The sequence below is a fragment of the Cynoglossus semilaevis genome, chromosome 2 (genome assembly GCF_000523025.1).
Source record: "Cynoglossus semilaevis isolate Cse_v1.0 chromosome 2, Cse_v1.0, whole genome shotgun sequence".
Lineage (NCBI taxonomy): Eukaryota > Metazoa > Chordata > Actinopteri > Pleuronectiformes > Cynoglossidae > Cynoglossus > Cynoglossus semilaevis.
Window position 1 is genome coordinate 18,395,106 of NC_024308.1, and position 17,035 is coordinate 18,412,140.

General features: G+C 38.6%; 3 protein-coding genes across 8 annotated transcripts in view; 2 read left to right on the forward strand and 1 right to left on the reverse strand.

Annotated features, from left to right (window-relative positions):
* The window catches only part of LOC103376783 (signal-transducing adaptor protein 2-like), a 23,677-nt gene extending 6,671 nt beyond the window's left edge, over positions 1–17,006 (forward strand). For 3 of the 6 annotated variants that reach the window (XM_025052378.1, XM_025052381.1, XM_025052384.1), the window contains exons 6-18: positions 9,854–9,925; positions 10,039–10,158; positions 10,253–10,309; positions 10,954–11,081; positions 11,235–11,369; positions 11,833–11,902; positions 12,462–12,515; positions 13,045–13,147; positions 13,267–13,338; positions 14,014–14,103; positions 14,733–14,774; positions 15,385–15,474; positions 15,755–17,006. In XM_025052378.1, coding sequence (XP_024908146.1) covers positions 9,911–9,925; positions 10,039–10,158; positions 10,253–10,309; positions 10,954–11,081; positions 11,235–11,369; positions 11,833–11,902; positions 12,462–12,515; positions 13,045–13,147; positions 13,267–13,338; positions 14,014–14,103; positions 14,733–14,774; positions 15,385–15,474; positions 15,755–15,807 — 1,029 coding nt within the window. In that variant the 5' untranslated portion in view covers positions 9,854–9,910 and the 3' untranslated portion in view covers positions 15,808–17,006. Of the gene's footprint in view, positions 1–7,446; positions 8,038–9,780; positions 9,926–10,038; positions 10,159–10,252; positions 10,310–10,953; positions 11,082–11,234; positions 11,370–11,832; positions 11,903–12,461; positions 12,516–13,044; positions 13,148–13,266; positions 13,339–14,013; positions 14,104–14,732; positions 14,775–15,384; positions 15,475–15,754 lie in introns of those variants that run through there. The other 3 variants (XM_025052368.1, XM_025052385.1, XM_017040800.2) reach the window with 3 other exon arrangements.
* The window catches only part of LOC103399996 (methyl-CpG-binding domain protein 3-like), an 844,757-nt gene that overhangs the window by 482,920 nt on the left and 344,802 nt on the right, over positions 1–17,035 (forward strand). The gene's annotated exons all lie outside the window — the stretch shown is intronic.
* Positions 568–6,106, reverse strand: LOC103376755 (ras-related protein Rab-11B-like). The gene is made up of 5 exons (XM_008307262.3): positions 5,944–6,106; positions 3,665–3,860; positions 3,384–3,577; positions 2,640–2,720; positions 568–1,356 (listed from the first exon to the last, which is right to left on the reverse strand). Exons 1-5 carry the CDS (start codon positions 5,981–5,983, stop codon positions 1,211–1,213), a joined length of 657 nt encoding a protein of 218 aa, XP_008305484.1. The 5' UTR covers positions 5,984–6,106; the 3' UTR covers positions 568–1,210.

A 17,035-nucleotide genomic window follows, 5' to 3' on the forward strand; every position in this document is an offset into this window, starting at 1 on the left:
AGCTGGAGAAAAGTGTCAGGAGTGATCTGTGACAGAAGAGTGTCAGCTAAGGTGAAGGGAAAGGTTTACAGGACAGTGGTGAGACCAGCCATGATGTATGGTTTAGAGACAGTAGCAATAGGCAGAAGACAGGAGGCGGAGCTGGAGATGGCAGAGTTAAAGATGCTAAGATTCTCTTTAGGAGTGACAAGAATGGACAGGATCAGGAATGAGGTCATTAGAGGGACAACACAGACAGGAAGGTTTGGAGAAAAAGCTAGAGAAGCCAGATTGAGATGGTTTGGACATGTGCAGAGGAGGGACAGTGGATACATTGGTAGAAGAATGTTAGAGATGGAGCTACCAGGTAGGAGACAAAGAGGAAGGCCAAAGAGGAGATATATGGATGCAGTGAGGGAGGACATGCAGATAGTTGGAGTCAGAGTAGAAGATACAGAGAACAGGGAGAGATGGAAATCAATGATTTGCTGTGGCAACCCCTGAAAAAAAGGGACAAAGCCGAAAGAAGAAGATGAGAAGTTTCTTAATGAAATTTTAGATCTTCAATCACATCTATCCACTAGGGAGTAGGTTTCAGGTACAATTTATATTTATTGAATTTTTAATTTGCATGCAAATAACTCCGTGTTCTGTTGAAGTTTGTACATTAGATAGGAACCTCAAGAAATAGATGCTCCATAATAAAAATCAGTTTTTCCCAAAGTTTTATTAATTTTATTCTTTTACAGTTCTTTAAGTGGAAGTAAAACGGTGACATAATGAGCCAAATACTCTTCAATAAATACTCAACAAGGATGTTTTTGGCATGACAACTGAACAGGTGTCAGAAGAAGCTCACCATCAGAAGGCTTAATGCTGTTTAACCTGTAGTTTACTGGTGCAGCACCATCTAGTGGCTCACAACGAAATGTCTCAATACAGTTCATGCTTTGAAGGATTTCCCTAGAGACAGTGATACGACTTCTACTTTCATTCATGATCCCTGCTTTGCAGCAGCACACATTTGCTCCATGAACAGCTCAACTGACCACGTTACAAAAGGCTTCTTTCATTTGCTGAAGAGAAAAGAACGAGTAAATTCAAAAACTACTGTATAAAACAGAGGGAGAAGGTAGAAAAGAGGAACATAAGAGTAAGGAAGTGGCTGTGAACAGAGCCACGGCTGTTGAAAGTGCACAGGAGTTGTGATGTGGACGCGACAGAACGAGGGTCACAGGCTCTGGCAGCATTGCAGTTTGTTTCCCTTCTGACTGTCGGTGGTTGGTGGGACGCTAATGTCCACCACGTTGTTGCCTGGGGACTCGTCGTGTGCGGATCTGTCTGCTATCTGCTTCTGTGACACTATACGGTAGATTTCTGCAGAAGGAAGTCAAACAAAGATGCTATTAAGGAAACCTGGTTTAAAAGTCCACATCTCTCTCTTTTAGACAATGTCACACGTCCTCAACTGTGTCATCTGGTCCAATAGCTTTCCAATGGTCTTGTCCAAGCTGCACTTATTTCCTTCTGACTAATTCCTTGCACTTCCTAATTCTATCTGCCTGTCATCTGTCTCTTTTTCTGTTGTTTCTATCACTAATCAGTTTATTGAATTCACATTCTTCTTTCTTAACAATGTTTACTCATTAGCACAGTGTTTCCCAGCCTTTTTTAGTAGCTGTCACTTGTGGAGTCACATGACCACAGCCGCCAATCAAGATGGGCACACTCAGCTATTTTTATATTATGTTTAACATATCCTGCATTTTATTTTAACTCAATTCATATTCATGAAAGTGAAAGAATAATTAGTTGTGAAAATATTTGTTAATATTGAGTAATTATTTTAAACAATTACTAGCCCTTAGAGGTGACCACACATGGGGTTACACCCTTTAGGTTGAAAGACGATGCATTAGCATGTTGCCCTCTATACTTTAACGAGAAGTTGTAGTCAAACACTGACCAACCAATACAGAAAGGGGTGAAACCACTTCAACATCCTACAGCATCTGATGTTGGTTAGACGCCATGTTACAGTGGAAGGAAAAAAAAAATCAACTAATATAATGACCCTGAAGTGGACTGTGGTTTGAATGTTGTCAATATCACCTTGAACCTTAGTGCAATTGTAAAATCTATTGAAAACAAAGACATCACAACAAAATAAAATACACTATGAAAAAAAAGTTAAAAGGTTAAAAGTAATGCAGTAACAATTATGATGAATAATCATCATAATTGATCATAATCATCATAATCCTTCCACTGTAACATGACGGATGCCATGACAACCCACATAAATGGGCGTAGGGCAGAAACTATCGATATACTGAATAAAATATAAATAAATTGTTTTAAAAAAGAAAATCAAAATATCACCGTAAGTAAAGTATTACAGTACCGTACCACCATACACTAGAGACTACACACCCCAGGATAGAGTATTGTTTTTTTTCTACCTCTTGCCTAACACTAAAAAACACAATATAAATGTACTATTTAATGTTTTTCGTTTTCATAAAGCTTTCCTTTTTGTTTAGCCCAATGTCCAAAGATGTAAACAATCTCTAAAAGTAGTTTAGCTTTAATTACGGTTATTTCAGAAACTAACTAAAACGTTTTGTAGATGCATGTGATACATGATATATTTTCCTCACCTGTTAAAATGTTCTTAAAGGCCTCTTCTACATTTGTGGAGTCCAATGCTGAAGTCTCAATGAATGACAGCGTGTTCTTCTCTAATAATGGAACGGGAAAAACAGACAAACATCAGCAATCCTATATATGATTTTTGTTTCTAAACACCTCTATTTTTTGCAACCACATCATGTTCACTGTTAACTAGTTCCAGCGAAAGCCACACCATTTTATAGGGCATCTGTACTTTTGTAATATATATTTGCTGCAAATGTACAGGATGCAACTGAAAAAGATGAAGACCTGTCTTCATATATTTTGTATTTTTCTGATTTAAAAAATGTATATATGTATATAGGTTCTTTCTTTGTTAAATAAATGAAAAGGTACTGTATAACAGAGGACGATTTTCTAAAGCCCTAAGGGTTAGTTGGTATGAGCTAAGATACATGCTGATTTAGGTAGCTTCAATGGTGGTGATTATGGTGATTTTATTACTATTGTGATCTGGGGGAAAACAAGAAGTCGTGATTAAGTTCTGCTCTGCATAACTGTGGTCACGTCTGAAAACAGTTTGACAATATAATGTAACCTGTGTGAGCCTGAGAGAAATCAATTCAACATTACACTTCTAATGTATCCATTCACTTAAGTGAATGACTCCTGTTTATCAACATGTTCAGCACTTAGTAAGGGAAAAATCAATTATGCATCTTTGATACGAGTGCAGCTATGAGACATACTCATCTTTTGCTGTCATTTACCTGCAAAGGCCCGAGCCTCATCAGTGGGCACCGCCCTGAGGTGTCGGAGGTCACTTTTGTTTCCAACCAGCATGATGACAATGTTGTTGTCAGCGTGGTCCCTCAGCTCCTTGAGCCAGCGTTCTACATTCTCATACGTTAGGTGTTTGGCGATGTCGTACACCAGAAGAGCACCAACTGCGCCCCGGTAATACCTAGTAACAGCAGGACACCAAATTAGTGTACAACTTAATCAATATACTGTGCACTGGTGTACGGACTCACAAAGTACGTAAACGTACGCTGAGGTGATTGCTCTGTAGCGTTCCTGTCCAGCCGTGTCCCAAATCTGAGCCTTTATCGTCTTGCCGTCCACCTGGATGCTGCGGGTGGCAAACTCCACCCCTATGGTGCTCTTGCTCTCCAGGTTAAACTCATTTCTTGTGAATCGAGACAGCAGGTTGCTCTTCCCCACTCCAGAATCTCCAATCAGCACAACTATGATGAGAACAAAGTCATTTGTACAACTTGAAAATTCATACCGGAGTCATACCAACCTCAGGATCACATTTGTCTCTGTCCTTAATTGTCACCAATTTCATTAAAATGAGAAGGCACATAAATAGGGCGCCTTACTGGGAATTAAAATAAAAAGAACAATAATAGTCAATAGTATTATTTCATCTCACATTGTGACATACGTGTGTGTTCACACGTGTGACTTGTCATTTTGAGCTGTTGATTTTGCATTCACTTAGTTACTTTTCTTATTCATTCATCTACTAATGCTTCATCCTGTTTTGGCTTTGGGTTGAACGAGTGACCAATTTGCTGTAGGAGCGTGCTATCCCCGATTTTTATTTAACCATCTTTAAACAGAGAAAATAGCTTTTTATCAGCAAATACACTGGTGGAGTGGTGAGGTTTTCAGTAGCTTTGTGCACAAACATACAGTAGTAACACACCTGTCGTTATTTTTAAAATCATCATGTTTCCATAGCAACAAAGTGGAGACTCTGCAGCCTGGAAGGTGTATTTCAGAAGTTCTGAGTGCAAACTAATGTTGCAGGAAAATCAGACTGATGATTAAGACTATTATATGTAAAGAATGTCATTATAAAAAGTACAAAATAAGTGTGATTAAAAAGAACAATTAACTGAAACCAGTCAACAGCTAATTGTGTAACCCTTAGTCATGATAAGATCACTCTGTTCTCTACCAGTGCAGCTGCATTTTACTGTTTTTTTTTAAACCAAACTTATATTTAAATGAATGTATTCAAATGTGTTGCTACTGTCAACAGTGAGGCTGAGAAACCACGTACAGTAATGGGTCGTGCTGTTGTCAGGTCATTGTCACTTTTTGCATTCACTATTGTCTTACACGTCTTGTACTCACTGATTCCAAACCACTGTGCCGTGACACGCTAGTGTGGCGTGAGAACTCCTCCCTGTACCATGAAAAATTATCCAATTTCACCTAATTGGTCTGAAGCTTATAACTGAGCTACTGCAAATAAGTTTTCTTTAACTTGTACTTCTTCTTTTTTTCATTATCACTCATTTAAAATCTCTTTAAATATAGCAGCTTATGGAAAAGAAAAGAAACATTTTATTATCAAGAAAAAGGTGTCAGTAAATCTTATCTATAACCCAATCATGTGACATATTGCAGCAGTAGTGGCCTTTGCACTGAGAGGATAATACACTTCCTCTGATTCAGGAAAAACTGCCACAGAGACAATAATGTATGGCAAATGAAATAAAAAAACGGTTAAAGTCTGAGCACACATTGATCAGTGCTTCTTAAAAATCATTATGAACCATATTGTTGTGATTCCTAACTTTAACACTTGTACGTCTGCTGACAAAGGGAAAAACCTTGCCTTCTTTAGAGGGTGGAGAATAAAAGTGTTTCACAATAAACCATTTTACTTCATACATTGTGTGTGTGTGTGTGTACACACACACACCCCTTTTTAGCAACTTTCATCTGTGACAATTTGTCTACACATTTAAAATGTCTCCAGCACATTTTAGTTCTCTAATTGGCTAACTAGAAAACGTCTCATAGATTTTAACACTGTCTACAGTAGAACGAGATACGTTGTTTTGAAGTAAATGGATTTTAAGATGCGAGTTCGTTATAATTTATCAGAGGCATTTCCGCATCAAAAGAAACAATTATTTAGAAAAATGTTATATACCTCCTTGGGAAAAGGTTGAAATATAAAATTATTTAACCGGACCAACAGATCAGTATAGGATTATGAAATTACGAGTTCTTGAGCAGCTAACGGCTCCGCCCGTTAACTTAGCTACTAGCATGTGAGGCTAAGTGCCTTCATTTGTAATGCAAAATGTATGCTGTTTCACCTCAAACAACCAGTGTTACGCTCGTTAAATCTAATTCTAAATAGTATTTTAGTAAGCTGCTAAATAACATTATTTATTGACACCAGCTAATGATATAACCTGACGACGCTAAACCTTAGCCTGCTAACGTTAGTGTGAGCTTTGGATATTTCCCAGAAACATATTTCAATAAACTGCGTAATTTATAAACACTTATGCACCCTACCTTTAAACAAGAAATCATACTCGTCGTCTCTGTTTCCCATGGTCAGATAAAGTATCTGTGAACGACCGCGTGACGAAAACTGAAGTGATGACAAAACTATCCAGTCCTTGCCACAGATGAGTGCAGAATTGACAGGAAACGTTGCGCATGTAGCGTAGGAGAAGCGAAGCAACTGAGATTCACAGCAACGACAACCGCTGCCACATCACGTGACTGCGTCCAATTTTTAACGTTTCTTTAGCGCAAAAGTAGTTTATACAATTACTTTAATTTAATGTATATTTTAGTGCTTTAAAATATTGATTACTAAGCACAGTAATTAACACCAGTGTGGAAAAAAATCATACAGTATTTTCCAAAATATAAATGATAATAGTGACGAGGATAGTTTCTCAATATTAAGAGGCAGTTTCTCAACAGTTAGTTTCCCTATAATATTAGATAGTATCTCTTTGTTAGTAATTATTTTCTCAACACACTGGCAAAATCGTACGGAGCCCTTAAAGGGAAAAAAGAGAGAAAAAAACAATAATATCACGTATTTACCCTTCACGAACCTCCCTACACTGTTATCAACACTCGAACAACAACAACAGTGCCCTCTTGTGTCTAACTGAGGTATCCTACATTAATTAAAAACTGACCATATATACAGTACATTGTCACGCATGGCATGCCGGTATCTTAGATTTCTCAACCGTACGTACTGTACATGATTGTTTTTTTTTTTAATGTATTACCCTGTATGTATGTGTGGCAAAATGTCTTAGATATACTTTCTCGTCCTCACAACTGCAGGGTTTTTTTTTCTCACTTTGACAAACTAGTTTGTACGCTCCGGATAATTGCATTTTAACCAGCAGAGGGAACCCCCGTCTTTATTATTTTATTCAAAAACAGACCATAACCTGTCACAACCCATGTCAGCGCGACCATAACCCACTAGACCGGGGTGTGGCTTTTTGAAACTGAGAACTACTTCAAGGGCACTTAGTAATACGAAGAGCTACTCGTTTGATACAGACTTCCCGAACAATGTATTCAAAATTAGTTCTGAGACATACAACGGTATTTGTATAATTCTGAAATGTACATTATTTTTCAACCAAACCTTTTTTTTTAACCTCTGGCTGTTCTGTACTTACCTTTGTACCATTTCAAGCTGTTCAATGAGCTTGCACGACTTGAATTGCAATAAATATCTTGAAAAATTAGGGTGTTCTAAAACTTTTGACGGGTAGTGTATGTATAAAATATTGAAAATGAAAATGCATTTTTTTAAAGAAAGAGATCTTCAAAAAAAGAGTTCAGACCAAAGTACAGTAGTTGAAGTAGAAAAAGTAGAAAAGTAAAGAAAGTAGAAAAATATTCGCATGCTAATATATTAGCAAAAAAATTGTGTGAATTGTGTGTTATTTTACATTATTTAACACTGATTTGTTATAACCCAATTTAAATTCTTCGGTATAAATAGAAAACAACCTCGTTCAAACGTAATCCTTTTGCATCATCACACAGTGGTCAACGGTCATTGTGACTGGTTAGATCTGGAATATCACAGATAAGAATGGTCAAATACTAATGGAGTCACTTCTATTGTTGTTGGTTTAAATATGCATTTTGGTTCACACTATCCTAACATGGGGCAAAAAGGCACTACGTCACCATAATTAATACGCTGTTTCTGCAGCGGTATAAATAGAAAACAACCTCGTTCAAACGTTTCTGCAGAAACTGGGTTGGAAAGTATCTTAATTATGGTGACGTAGTTCGTTCAAAACAGGTATTTCCATTATTGAGGAAGACTGGTCACCTGGGGAAATTCTCGAAAAGGTCACGCCCATTTTTTTGAACCAATCCGCACTCACGTCAGTATCAAGTGACAGACCTGTTGGTCCTTCCCTCTTAGGGAAAACCGAGAACAGAGCGACGGGACGTGCAGATTTATAAATAAGAGAAGACACCACGTACTGATCATATTATATATAATCTGTGTTTCATGTAAACATGGCCAGGCGAATAGGACGCCAGCGGAATCAGCTGCCAAATTGCTACTACGAGGGTTATCTTGAGAAGAGGGCTTTCAAAGACAGGGTAAGGAATCAGAAAAAAAAGAAAAAAGACGTCTTTCATTTAATTTTTATAACAGTTCGCAACACCGAAATTTCCTGTCATTGTTCTTTTTTTCGTTATAATCATATACGGTTATAAAATTTCATCAATAGTTTCTGGAAGTAAAGATTATTGTACTATATGTTATTCTAGGAAACTTATTTGACCAAATAATCGAAAGAAGAGAATAATGAAATTGGGGAAATGCAGTGCCAATGTTCTGTGTGGTAGAAAATGTGACTTAAATGAGTGGTGTAATAATAATTATGGCGCCATTATGAGATCATTATTATTTTCTGGTGCAGACACGGTGCATGTTAGGAGCAGTCAGACACAGTGGGTTTGATGAGGCACAGCGTCATAACCACTAATCAATATTATAATCTGTATTAACATAATGGATCGGTTTGGTGTTAACCAGGTAGGATCAAGTCAGTTGTTGTTCTATTTTGTACTGGACTGGCAGAAAAGTGCCAGTGTATACATGAAACTGCCTGATTAAATGTCATTTAAAATACACATACTGTAAAACATGACATTATACGACATAAGTAATTATTGATCAGGACAAGTGTTGTAAAATTATGTATATATATAGTAAAATTAATATTGTAATTTTGTAAACAAGACATAGTCAAACCTTGTGCATTAAACATAATTTATTGATTTCAAAAAGTAAAAATAAATAAATCGATTTAATCTATTATAGATTCAGGATACCTGCGTAAAAACAAACATGAAATGACCTGAACCGGCAGTCGATCTGAATTCAACTGAAAAAAAAATTTAAAAAAAATTCACGTGACAGCTAATTCAACAATATAGATTGTGACAATGTGGCAAAATGAGCAGCAAGTGACATTGTCTCCTACAGTCGGTCCACTTTTCTTTTAAACAGCACATTTCACCTATGTCTAGCCCAGGGCATCCAAGTTCACACACAGGCCCAGAAGGTAGGGCAGCATATCAGTTATTAGCTGGTCAGTTGGACTTTACCTCCATGTTTTTCCTGGCGTAGAGCAACTTCCTCCTCCTTCACTGACAGGTTTAGCAGCTTCGCCGACGTTTGTGGCTCTAAATGTTACACAACAATCTGACAGGGCAGGGTCTGTGTACGTTAAAGGAGCTGTGCTGCAAGGCCTTGACTGACAAGAATCACAGTTTTATCTTAGGATAAGGAATGAGTTGCACCGATACATCTAGCAGTAAACGTATGAATAAATAACGTATTGAAATATGCATTGACGTGATAGGGTCACAATTCAATAAGGTCTATTAATCTGCTGACGATAATGTACATGATTTATTCTTTTATGGCTCCGGGAAACAGAGAATGTTGATACTGACCCTAATTATAAGCATTTGTTTTTAAGCTAACATTGCTAACATTATTTACACAAACATGCTCACTACTATAAATAAAGCAATGTAATTGACTCTGGACAATAGTGATTGATTAAATAATGGAATCATGGATAGTAACAATTACACATGTACTTCTAAAATATTGACATGTAAACTTATATATATATATATATATATATACATATATACATGTATAAATACATATATATGTATACGAGGGTGGCCTTCACCTTGTTGAGTAAAAAATTGTTTTGTAAGAAAAGAACTCAATGACAATCGCTTCAAGGCTGTGCCTGAGGTGACAAACAGGAGGATTACATTGAAACGATTTTTTTAAATTATTTTTTTCACCCCATATAGGTTTTGTCCTGCCTTCAGTCCTTGGCACGTAACACTCATCATTATTCAAATTTCTTTTGTGCGTTTGGTGCAGACATCTCGCAAACTGTGGAGCTGCCTGTGTGGAACTGCAATCTACTTCTTTAATGACATGAAAGACAGCAATGTAAGTGCTGGTGAAAAAGTACAAACATGTAATGCTAACACTTCATCACAACGTTGATTGATCAAAAACATTTATTGTACGTGTGTGTGTTTGTGTGTTTTTTTTTTCCTCAGTACGTAGAGAAACTGGAGCTCAGCCAGATGATCTCAGTAACAGACGACAACAGCCAGGACATAAACTTGAATGCTGCCAGATTTACCTTGAGTGGTGAAGATGGAATCATCAAATTCACTGTGAGGGATCTTTCCAGAAACATGCAAGAAAATCCTCTTTCATTAAATTGACATCAAACGTTCACCCTTGTGCTCGGTTCTTTTTTTTACCCAGGCCCCCAATGCAGAAGCCCGAGAGCTGTGGAAAGGCTTTATCCTCTCTGTGACTCAGGTTTGTGGCGTTCCACATTTATCTCATTTATAACAAGCAGGAAGATTATCTGTCATTTTTACAATGCTACAAAATGACATAAAAAAAAACAAAAACAAACTTAACAACTGATCAGACCGTGGTTCGTTACTGCCGTCATATTATGAAATGATTATTATGAAAACATTTACCGACTCAGAAAAAATCCGTCAAACACAGGTGTACGAGCCAAATTCTCACACGCACGTCGAGCTACAGTGTAATTAAACGATTAAATGTGCAGCCTTGGCCAGAGCTACGATCAAACCACATTTAAACCATTTCCTGGTTTGAATGTATTTTGTTTTAACCTCACAGAGCTTATATTTAGGCACATCAACGTTTATAGTATACGCCGGTGGTGCATTGTAATATATGAAAAAGTGCCGATTGGGCCGGATTGAACACCTTATGTGGGCCTTATGTTTGACACCCCTGCTTTTTCCATCTTTACTGTCATTCATATAAACGCACCAGTCAACTCGTTGGTCTATAGTATTGTAACTGGTGTGACTACAGCATTATCAGCACTTTGTTAAAAACATTTAAGAGATTTAAGATTTATGAAATATTTCATACTCGTAATCAGCCTCAGAATGAGTGAATAACTCCAACTCTCCCTGCAGCTCTCAGTCCCGTCCTACCTTGCCCTGCTCCCAGGTCAGCTTACCCACCTGCAAGAGGCAATAGACAAGGAAATCAAACGAAGACAAACCTCCCCTGATCCCCCTGCAGTTACACCCAGCCTGCCACCGTGAGTAGAGTCGAAACAGAACTGATCCCACCGTCAACAGGTGGCGTCTTTCTAATATAGCCCACAGATGGTAGAATGAGGACACTGTTTGGTGCATCGCTCCTTAAACCTTGCAGTCATAGGTGTGTGTGTGTTTTTTCTCCCTCTCTCCAGCTGTTACCACAGCGTTTCTCGTCTGGAGGCAGAGCTGCTGCTGGAGAAAGAGAGTAAGAGAGGAAACCTGCTCCTGCGGCCTGGGAGCCACGGAAACCCCTATGCTATCTCCACAAGACAGGAGGATTACAATGGGTAATTACACCCACACACAAGGCCCAATGTACACAGTTACGATAAATGGTTCCGCATATCTAAATATGGACTGTCCTATATGTCATAGTGTGTGTGTGTTTTTTCTCCCTCTCTCCAGCTGTTACCACAGCGTTTCTCGTCTGGAGGCAGAGCTGCTGCTGGAGAAAGAGAGTAAGAGAGGAAACCTGCTCCTGCGGCCTGGGAGCCACGGAAACCCCTATGCTATCTCCACAAGACAGGAGGATTACAATGGGTAATTACACCCACACACAAGGCCCAATGTACACAGTTACGATAAATGGTTCCGCATATCTAAATATGGAAACGTCAGACTCTGGACTCTGGACTCTGGACTCCTTGGCCACTTCGGCTTCTGTATGTTCTTTTTTTATACTGGTCTTGCGTTTTTACTCATTCTGACATTTCTAGATGTTCTGTCCCCCTCCCTGTCTGTCTCTTTCAGTGCTGTGTTCAAACACTACCGTCTGAACCGAAAAGAGAACGGAGGCTTTGACATTGCTCTTGAAAATCCCGTGAGTGTTAATGAAGTGCAGACACACACAGTCAGAAAAAGCACCTGTTATACTGTATAAACAACCAGATGGGTGAGTGGGGGGAGGGGGGGGTGTGAACCACTTTTGGTCTGTTTTCATCCCCTACCTTCAACTGAGCTGCTGACCGCACGAGTTATAAAGTTTATACAAAAGGTCCTCGGTTTACGACGTCCCCAACCTACGGTGTTTCGCGGTTAAGTCGCTGCCCCTCACATTTCTTCAGAAAGTCTTGTTTCATTATTCCGACGTACGATTCTAAACAAGCGTCATTTTGCACGGGAGCAGAGCAGACAAATGGTCGTCAGCCAGTACCATACGCATAAGACGGCTTTTTTTATATTTGCCTTTTTTTTGCCCTTCACTAAGACTCCCAGGCATAAGTCAGACTGTGTTTATGTCATAGATCGTTATGTTACCACTGCGTTAGCGTAGGTGAGTGACTTTAAAGTATGTGAGTTACTCCACGCCGTAGGAATGGAGTTCCGACGTAAGTCGAGGATCCCCTGTAGTGTAATACTGTTTGTGCATTATTAAATAGACGGCAGAGGAGGGTGGGCTGCAGCACATGACCCCGGAGTGGATCCAAACCAAGGTAACCAGGGGGAGGACCGTTCTATTGGGACGCCCTGAGATTTTCACTGCACTCGCACTCGGGCAACACTGTAAAAATAATCTGTCAATTCTTATCCTTCTATATAGATGTTCACTGTTAAATTACACTGAAGCCTCCTGTGATTGGTCACTTGTAAATGACATGTCAGATGTGTGTTTAGCGCAAACCGGGCAGAGAAAACAAACGCTAATACAGGTCAAAATAAACTAGGTCATTTGGCAGAGCGGCTGAGTGTAACAGCAACAATAATACATGAATGTTATGATTCACCACTGGCATGACATCAAAAAAAACATATTCAAGTGAGTGTGATGGACGCGGCGAGGGTGCCAAGATTTGAATGTCAACATTTCCGTCCGAGAACCAGTCATTACTGAGACTTTCTTGTCAAGGCAGAAATGCTGTTGTGGTTGAAGTGCGAAGACTGTTTTGTCAATAGAAACTGGGTCACAACAAAACCAGTTTCTAATCACTTGCAATTGTTAAAAAAAAAAATTCTTCTTTGCAGGTGTCGTGTGTCACACTGCAAGATGCGATCAACTATTTAGTGGATAGAACAGAGGGAGTGATGACTCCTCTCATCCTGGAGGAGGAGTATGAGGAGAACATCTGTACGTACAGTAACGTACAGACCCAGTCACCAATCAATAACAATCACTTCTTGTTGGTTTTTTTTCTGTTGGATATTACACAAATATATGGGTAGTTACAATCTCTTTTCTTCTTTTAGCTTATATCCAATCAGACAATGAAAACGGAGAGAGTGTTCATCTGGTTTTGCCCCGTTTGCCCACCAAACCAGGTATGACGCCATTAAATCTCTGATATTCACCAGTAACACTTTCACCTGTGTGTAATGACATCAACCTGAGTTAAAAATATAAAAGTGACATTAACCTCAGGTGAACAGACTACATTATCCAAATGAGCTCAAGAGTCCCATTATTGTTGTCCATGTAAACAAAGTCCATGGAAACAACAGTAGTCTTTTACAGCCACTCCATCACTCAGGGCCAGATTGTTTTCCACATTCATCCAAAGTTCATTCCACAGTGAGTGTGGGCAAACATCACGAACCGTCCGCAGCAGTGATTTGTCATTCTTAAGATAATACAGAAACAATAGAGTCAACCTGAGGCACTGAGGTGTACGACCTAACCAGAGAGTAGGCCTAAGACGGCTTTTACCTGGACTACATGGTGAAAAGGCCGAGGAGAACTGTATGAATCACACATGGTGCTAATAGCCCATTAGCTGTATTTGAGCAATGCTAGTTAATAAAAAATCTTTCAGTCGGTAATGTTTTTCTTCTCATAATTTCATAAACAGTGGCGAAGAAAATAGAGGTGAGAAAGGAAGAGGAGGAGAAAGGTCCAGCTGTTAACACACTTCCACATAAGTTTGTTTGTTTGATTTATTATGACTTTTCTTTACATTAAAAATGTAGAAAAATAAGTTTTGTCACGTTGTGTTCCAGGAACAGCAGTTAACTCTCCAGTTCCTGCTCCTCGCAGAATGACGCTGCCCCGTGCTGGTGTTCCAGATCAGGAGGCGGTTCTTGGAGCGAGTCAGTACTCAGTTTAATTGTCTTATTTCTGACAATGGAGATCACTAATTGAATGTGTATTTCATCGTATGTCATAATTGCGGCATTAGCCTGATGTAAATGAATGATACTGATAATCGAAAAAGCCATTTGTAGAGTACATCTACAGTCACATGATAAACAGAAATGCAGTCAGGTGAATATATCATCCAGAGATTGATCTCTGTAATATTAAAGGTACCGTACCAGTATTAGGAGCAAAAGGGTTTTGGTTTTTCTTTTTGGTAATTTTTTTTTATTTTTTATTAAAGTCCGAATTTAAAAAATGGGTCAAATAATCTTCTGCTCCAAAAGTCTGTCACTAACTAATCTTTGGTTCTGGTCTTGTGTAATATTGCATATAAGCTCTTTAATTCATTACTACTGTTTAAAGAAATGTTTTAACTTATGTAATTATTCATCTATTTGTATATATGATTGTTCTAAGTCAGTATGTGTGCTGCCACTCCAACTCCAGGTAAACAGTTCATAAAAGGACAAAGGAGGGACAACATTTATTTTTTCCTTTTAAGAAATAGTGTTTTCTTCCAATTTTTCTATTGAATATTACACAAATATAAGGCTAATTATGATCTCTTTTCTTCTTTTAGATTTTATCCAACTACACTATGAAAACCAGCCCACCAAACCAGGTATGACGCCATTAAATCTCTGATATTCACCAGTAACACTTTCACCTGTGTGTAATGACATCAACCTGAGTTAAAAATATAAAAGTGACATTAACCTCAGGTGAACAGACTACATTATCCAAATGAGCTCAAGAGTCCCATTATTGTTGTCCATGTAAACAAAGTCCATGGAAACAACAGTAGTCTTTTACAGCCACTCCATCACTCAGGGCCAGATTGTTTTCCACATTCATCCAAAGTTCATTCCACAGTGAGTGTGGGCAAACATCACGAACCGTCCGCAGCAGTGATTTGTCATTCTTAAGATAATACAGAAACAATAGAGTCAACCTGAGGCACTGAGGTGTACGACCTAACCAGAGAGTAGGCCTAAGACGGCTTTTACCTGGACTACATGGTGAAAAGGCCGAGGAGAACTGTATGAATCACACATGGTGCTAATAGCCCATTAGCTGTATTTGAGCAATGCTAGTTAATAAAAAATCTTTCAGTCGGTAATGTTTTTCTTCTCATAATTTCATAAACAGTGGCGAAGAAAATATAAATTATTATGACTTTTCTTTAAATATAAAAAATGTAGAAAAATAAGTTTTGTCACATTGTGTTCCAGGAACAGCAGTTAACTATCCAGTTCCTGCTCCGCGCAGAATGACGCTGCCCCGTGCTGGTGTTCCAGATCAGGAGGAGGTTCTTGGAGCGAGTCAGTACTCAGTTTAATTGTCTTATTTCTGACAATGGAGATCACTAATTGAATGTGTATTTCATCGTATCATAAATATTAGCCTGATGTAAATGAATGATACCAATAATTGCAAAAGCCATTTGTAGAGTACATCTACAGTCACATGATAAACAGAAATGCAGTCAGGTGAATATATTGATCTCTTTAATATTAAAGGTACCGTACCAGTATTAGGAGCAAAAAAGGATATACCTGGTATAAACATATGCTGTGTTGTTCTTCTGCCTTACTTTTGCAGCTATTTCAGAGCTAAAACAGCTATTTGAGAAGAAGGCCAGGAATAACCAGTGACCACCCGACACATCAGCACCAGTGGCGTAGGAAATGACTCTCACCAGTAAAGAGACATCTCAGTCTGCACAAGTCCACAGGGGGCGCTGTTTCCACTCTGACAAACCTCACTTTACCACCTCACTCAGCAGTGGTGGCACTTTGAACAATCACCACTGTAGATGAACTCCTTGCACACGATTAATTGTATAAAAATGCTGTAAATGTGCCATTATCTTATAATTGTTAAATGTCATTGACATTGTTCTGCCTCATAGGCATGTGATGTAAATACTATACATATATTATGTATGTGTATACTGCAGTGAACAAAATGAAGCAGTGATGCTCGGTGAGCCAGGACTAAATACAGACTTCCTGTAGGGGACTCTTGTCTGATTTCAACTGAAATGAAACTCTGTCATCTGTGGTAACGTCATCTTATGGTCACAGATAGATGGATGGAAAGATTGATAGAAAGTCTTTATATTTCTGTACAGAAAAGTCCATCTGTGAAGCTGATGAAATGTTTGTATCTGGACTACAGACTTTGTTGCACTTTTGAAAATGACCACAGTGATCACAAATGTGTCTCACTCCTTTATTACCTTAGGGCTGATAAATTATTGTGAAAAAAAAACAACTATTTACATTAAAATTGTGACATGTGAAATAAAGTTAACAACTCTGAGCCGGACACTTGCAGGCTAAAATTAGACAGGATATGCAGTGGTACGACGAACTGAGACGAACTGAGACATGTGCAGGTGCAGCAGCGAGGGTTCAACACATCAGGACATACGTTTTAAGATTCACAACTCGGGTTCATCATTCAGAGCGGTCCGAAGCGCGTCAGCTGGACCTACAGACTCTACTTTGACCAGAACCTCTCTGTAGAGAAGAGATGTACTCAGGTTCACCCACACATACGGTAAATACTTGGCGTGCAGTCAGATGAATGAAGAACAGTCGTTTCCTAATCCTGACGCCATGGCTGAAAGTTCAATGACTTCACTGTTAACTGCTAACAGGACTACACTTCTGGGTTTATTATTTCGACTGAAATGTAGTGAATACTGTAACCTTCACACGCACAGAAAATCATTCAAATACAATTTTTTTTTTTTTCAATGTATGAAGGAAAGCAGATTTGAATGATTCCTGTTAGAACAGCACTCAGTACAACTCTGTATTAACTCAGTACATTTAAAGATATGTTACAAAAAAAAAACTTTTAATGGCAAAGTCT

Coding starts and splice junctions, on each gene's coding strand:
- LOC103376755 (XM_008307262.3), bottom strand. CDS start 5,983: ATGGGAAACAGAGACGACGAGTATGATTTCTTGTTTAAAG. Junction 3,578..3,664: donor TACAGAGCAATCACCTCAGC/GTACGTTTACGT, acceptor TGCTGTTACTAG/GTATTACCGGGGCGCAGTTG. Junction 2,721..3,383: donor TGAGGCTCGGGCCTTTGCAG/GTAAATGACAGC, acceptor TTCCATTATTAG/AGAAGAACACGCTGTCATTC.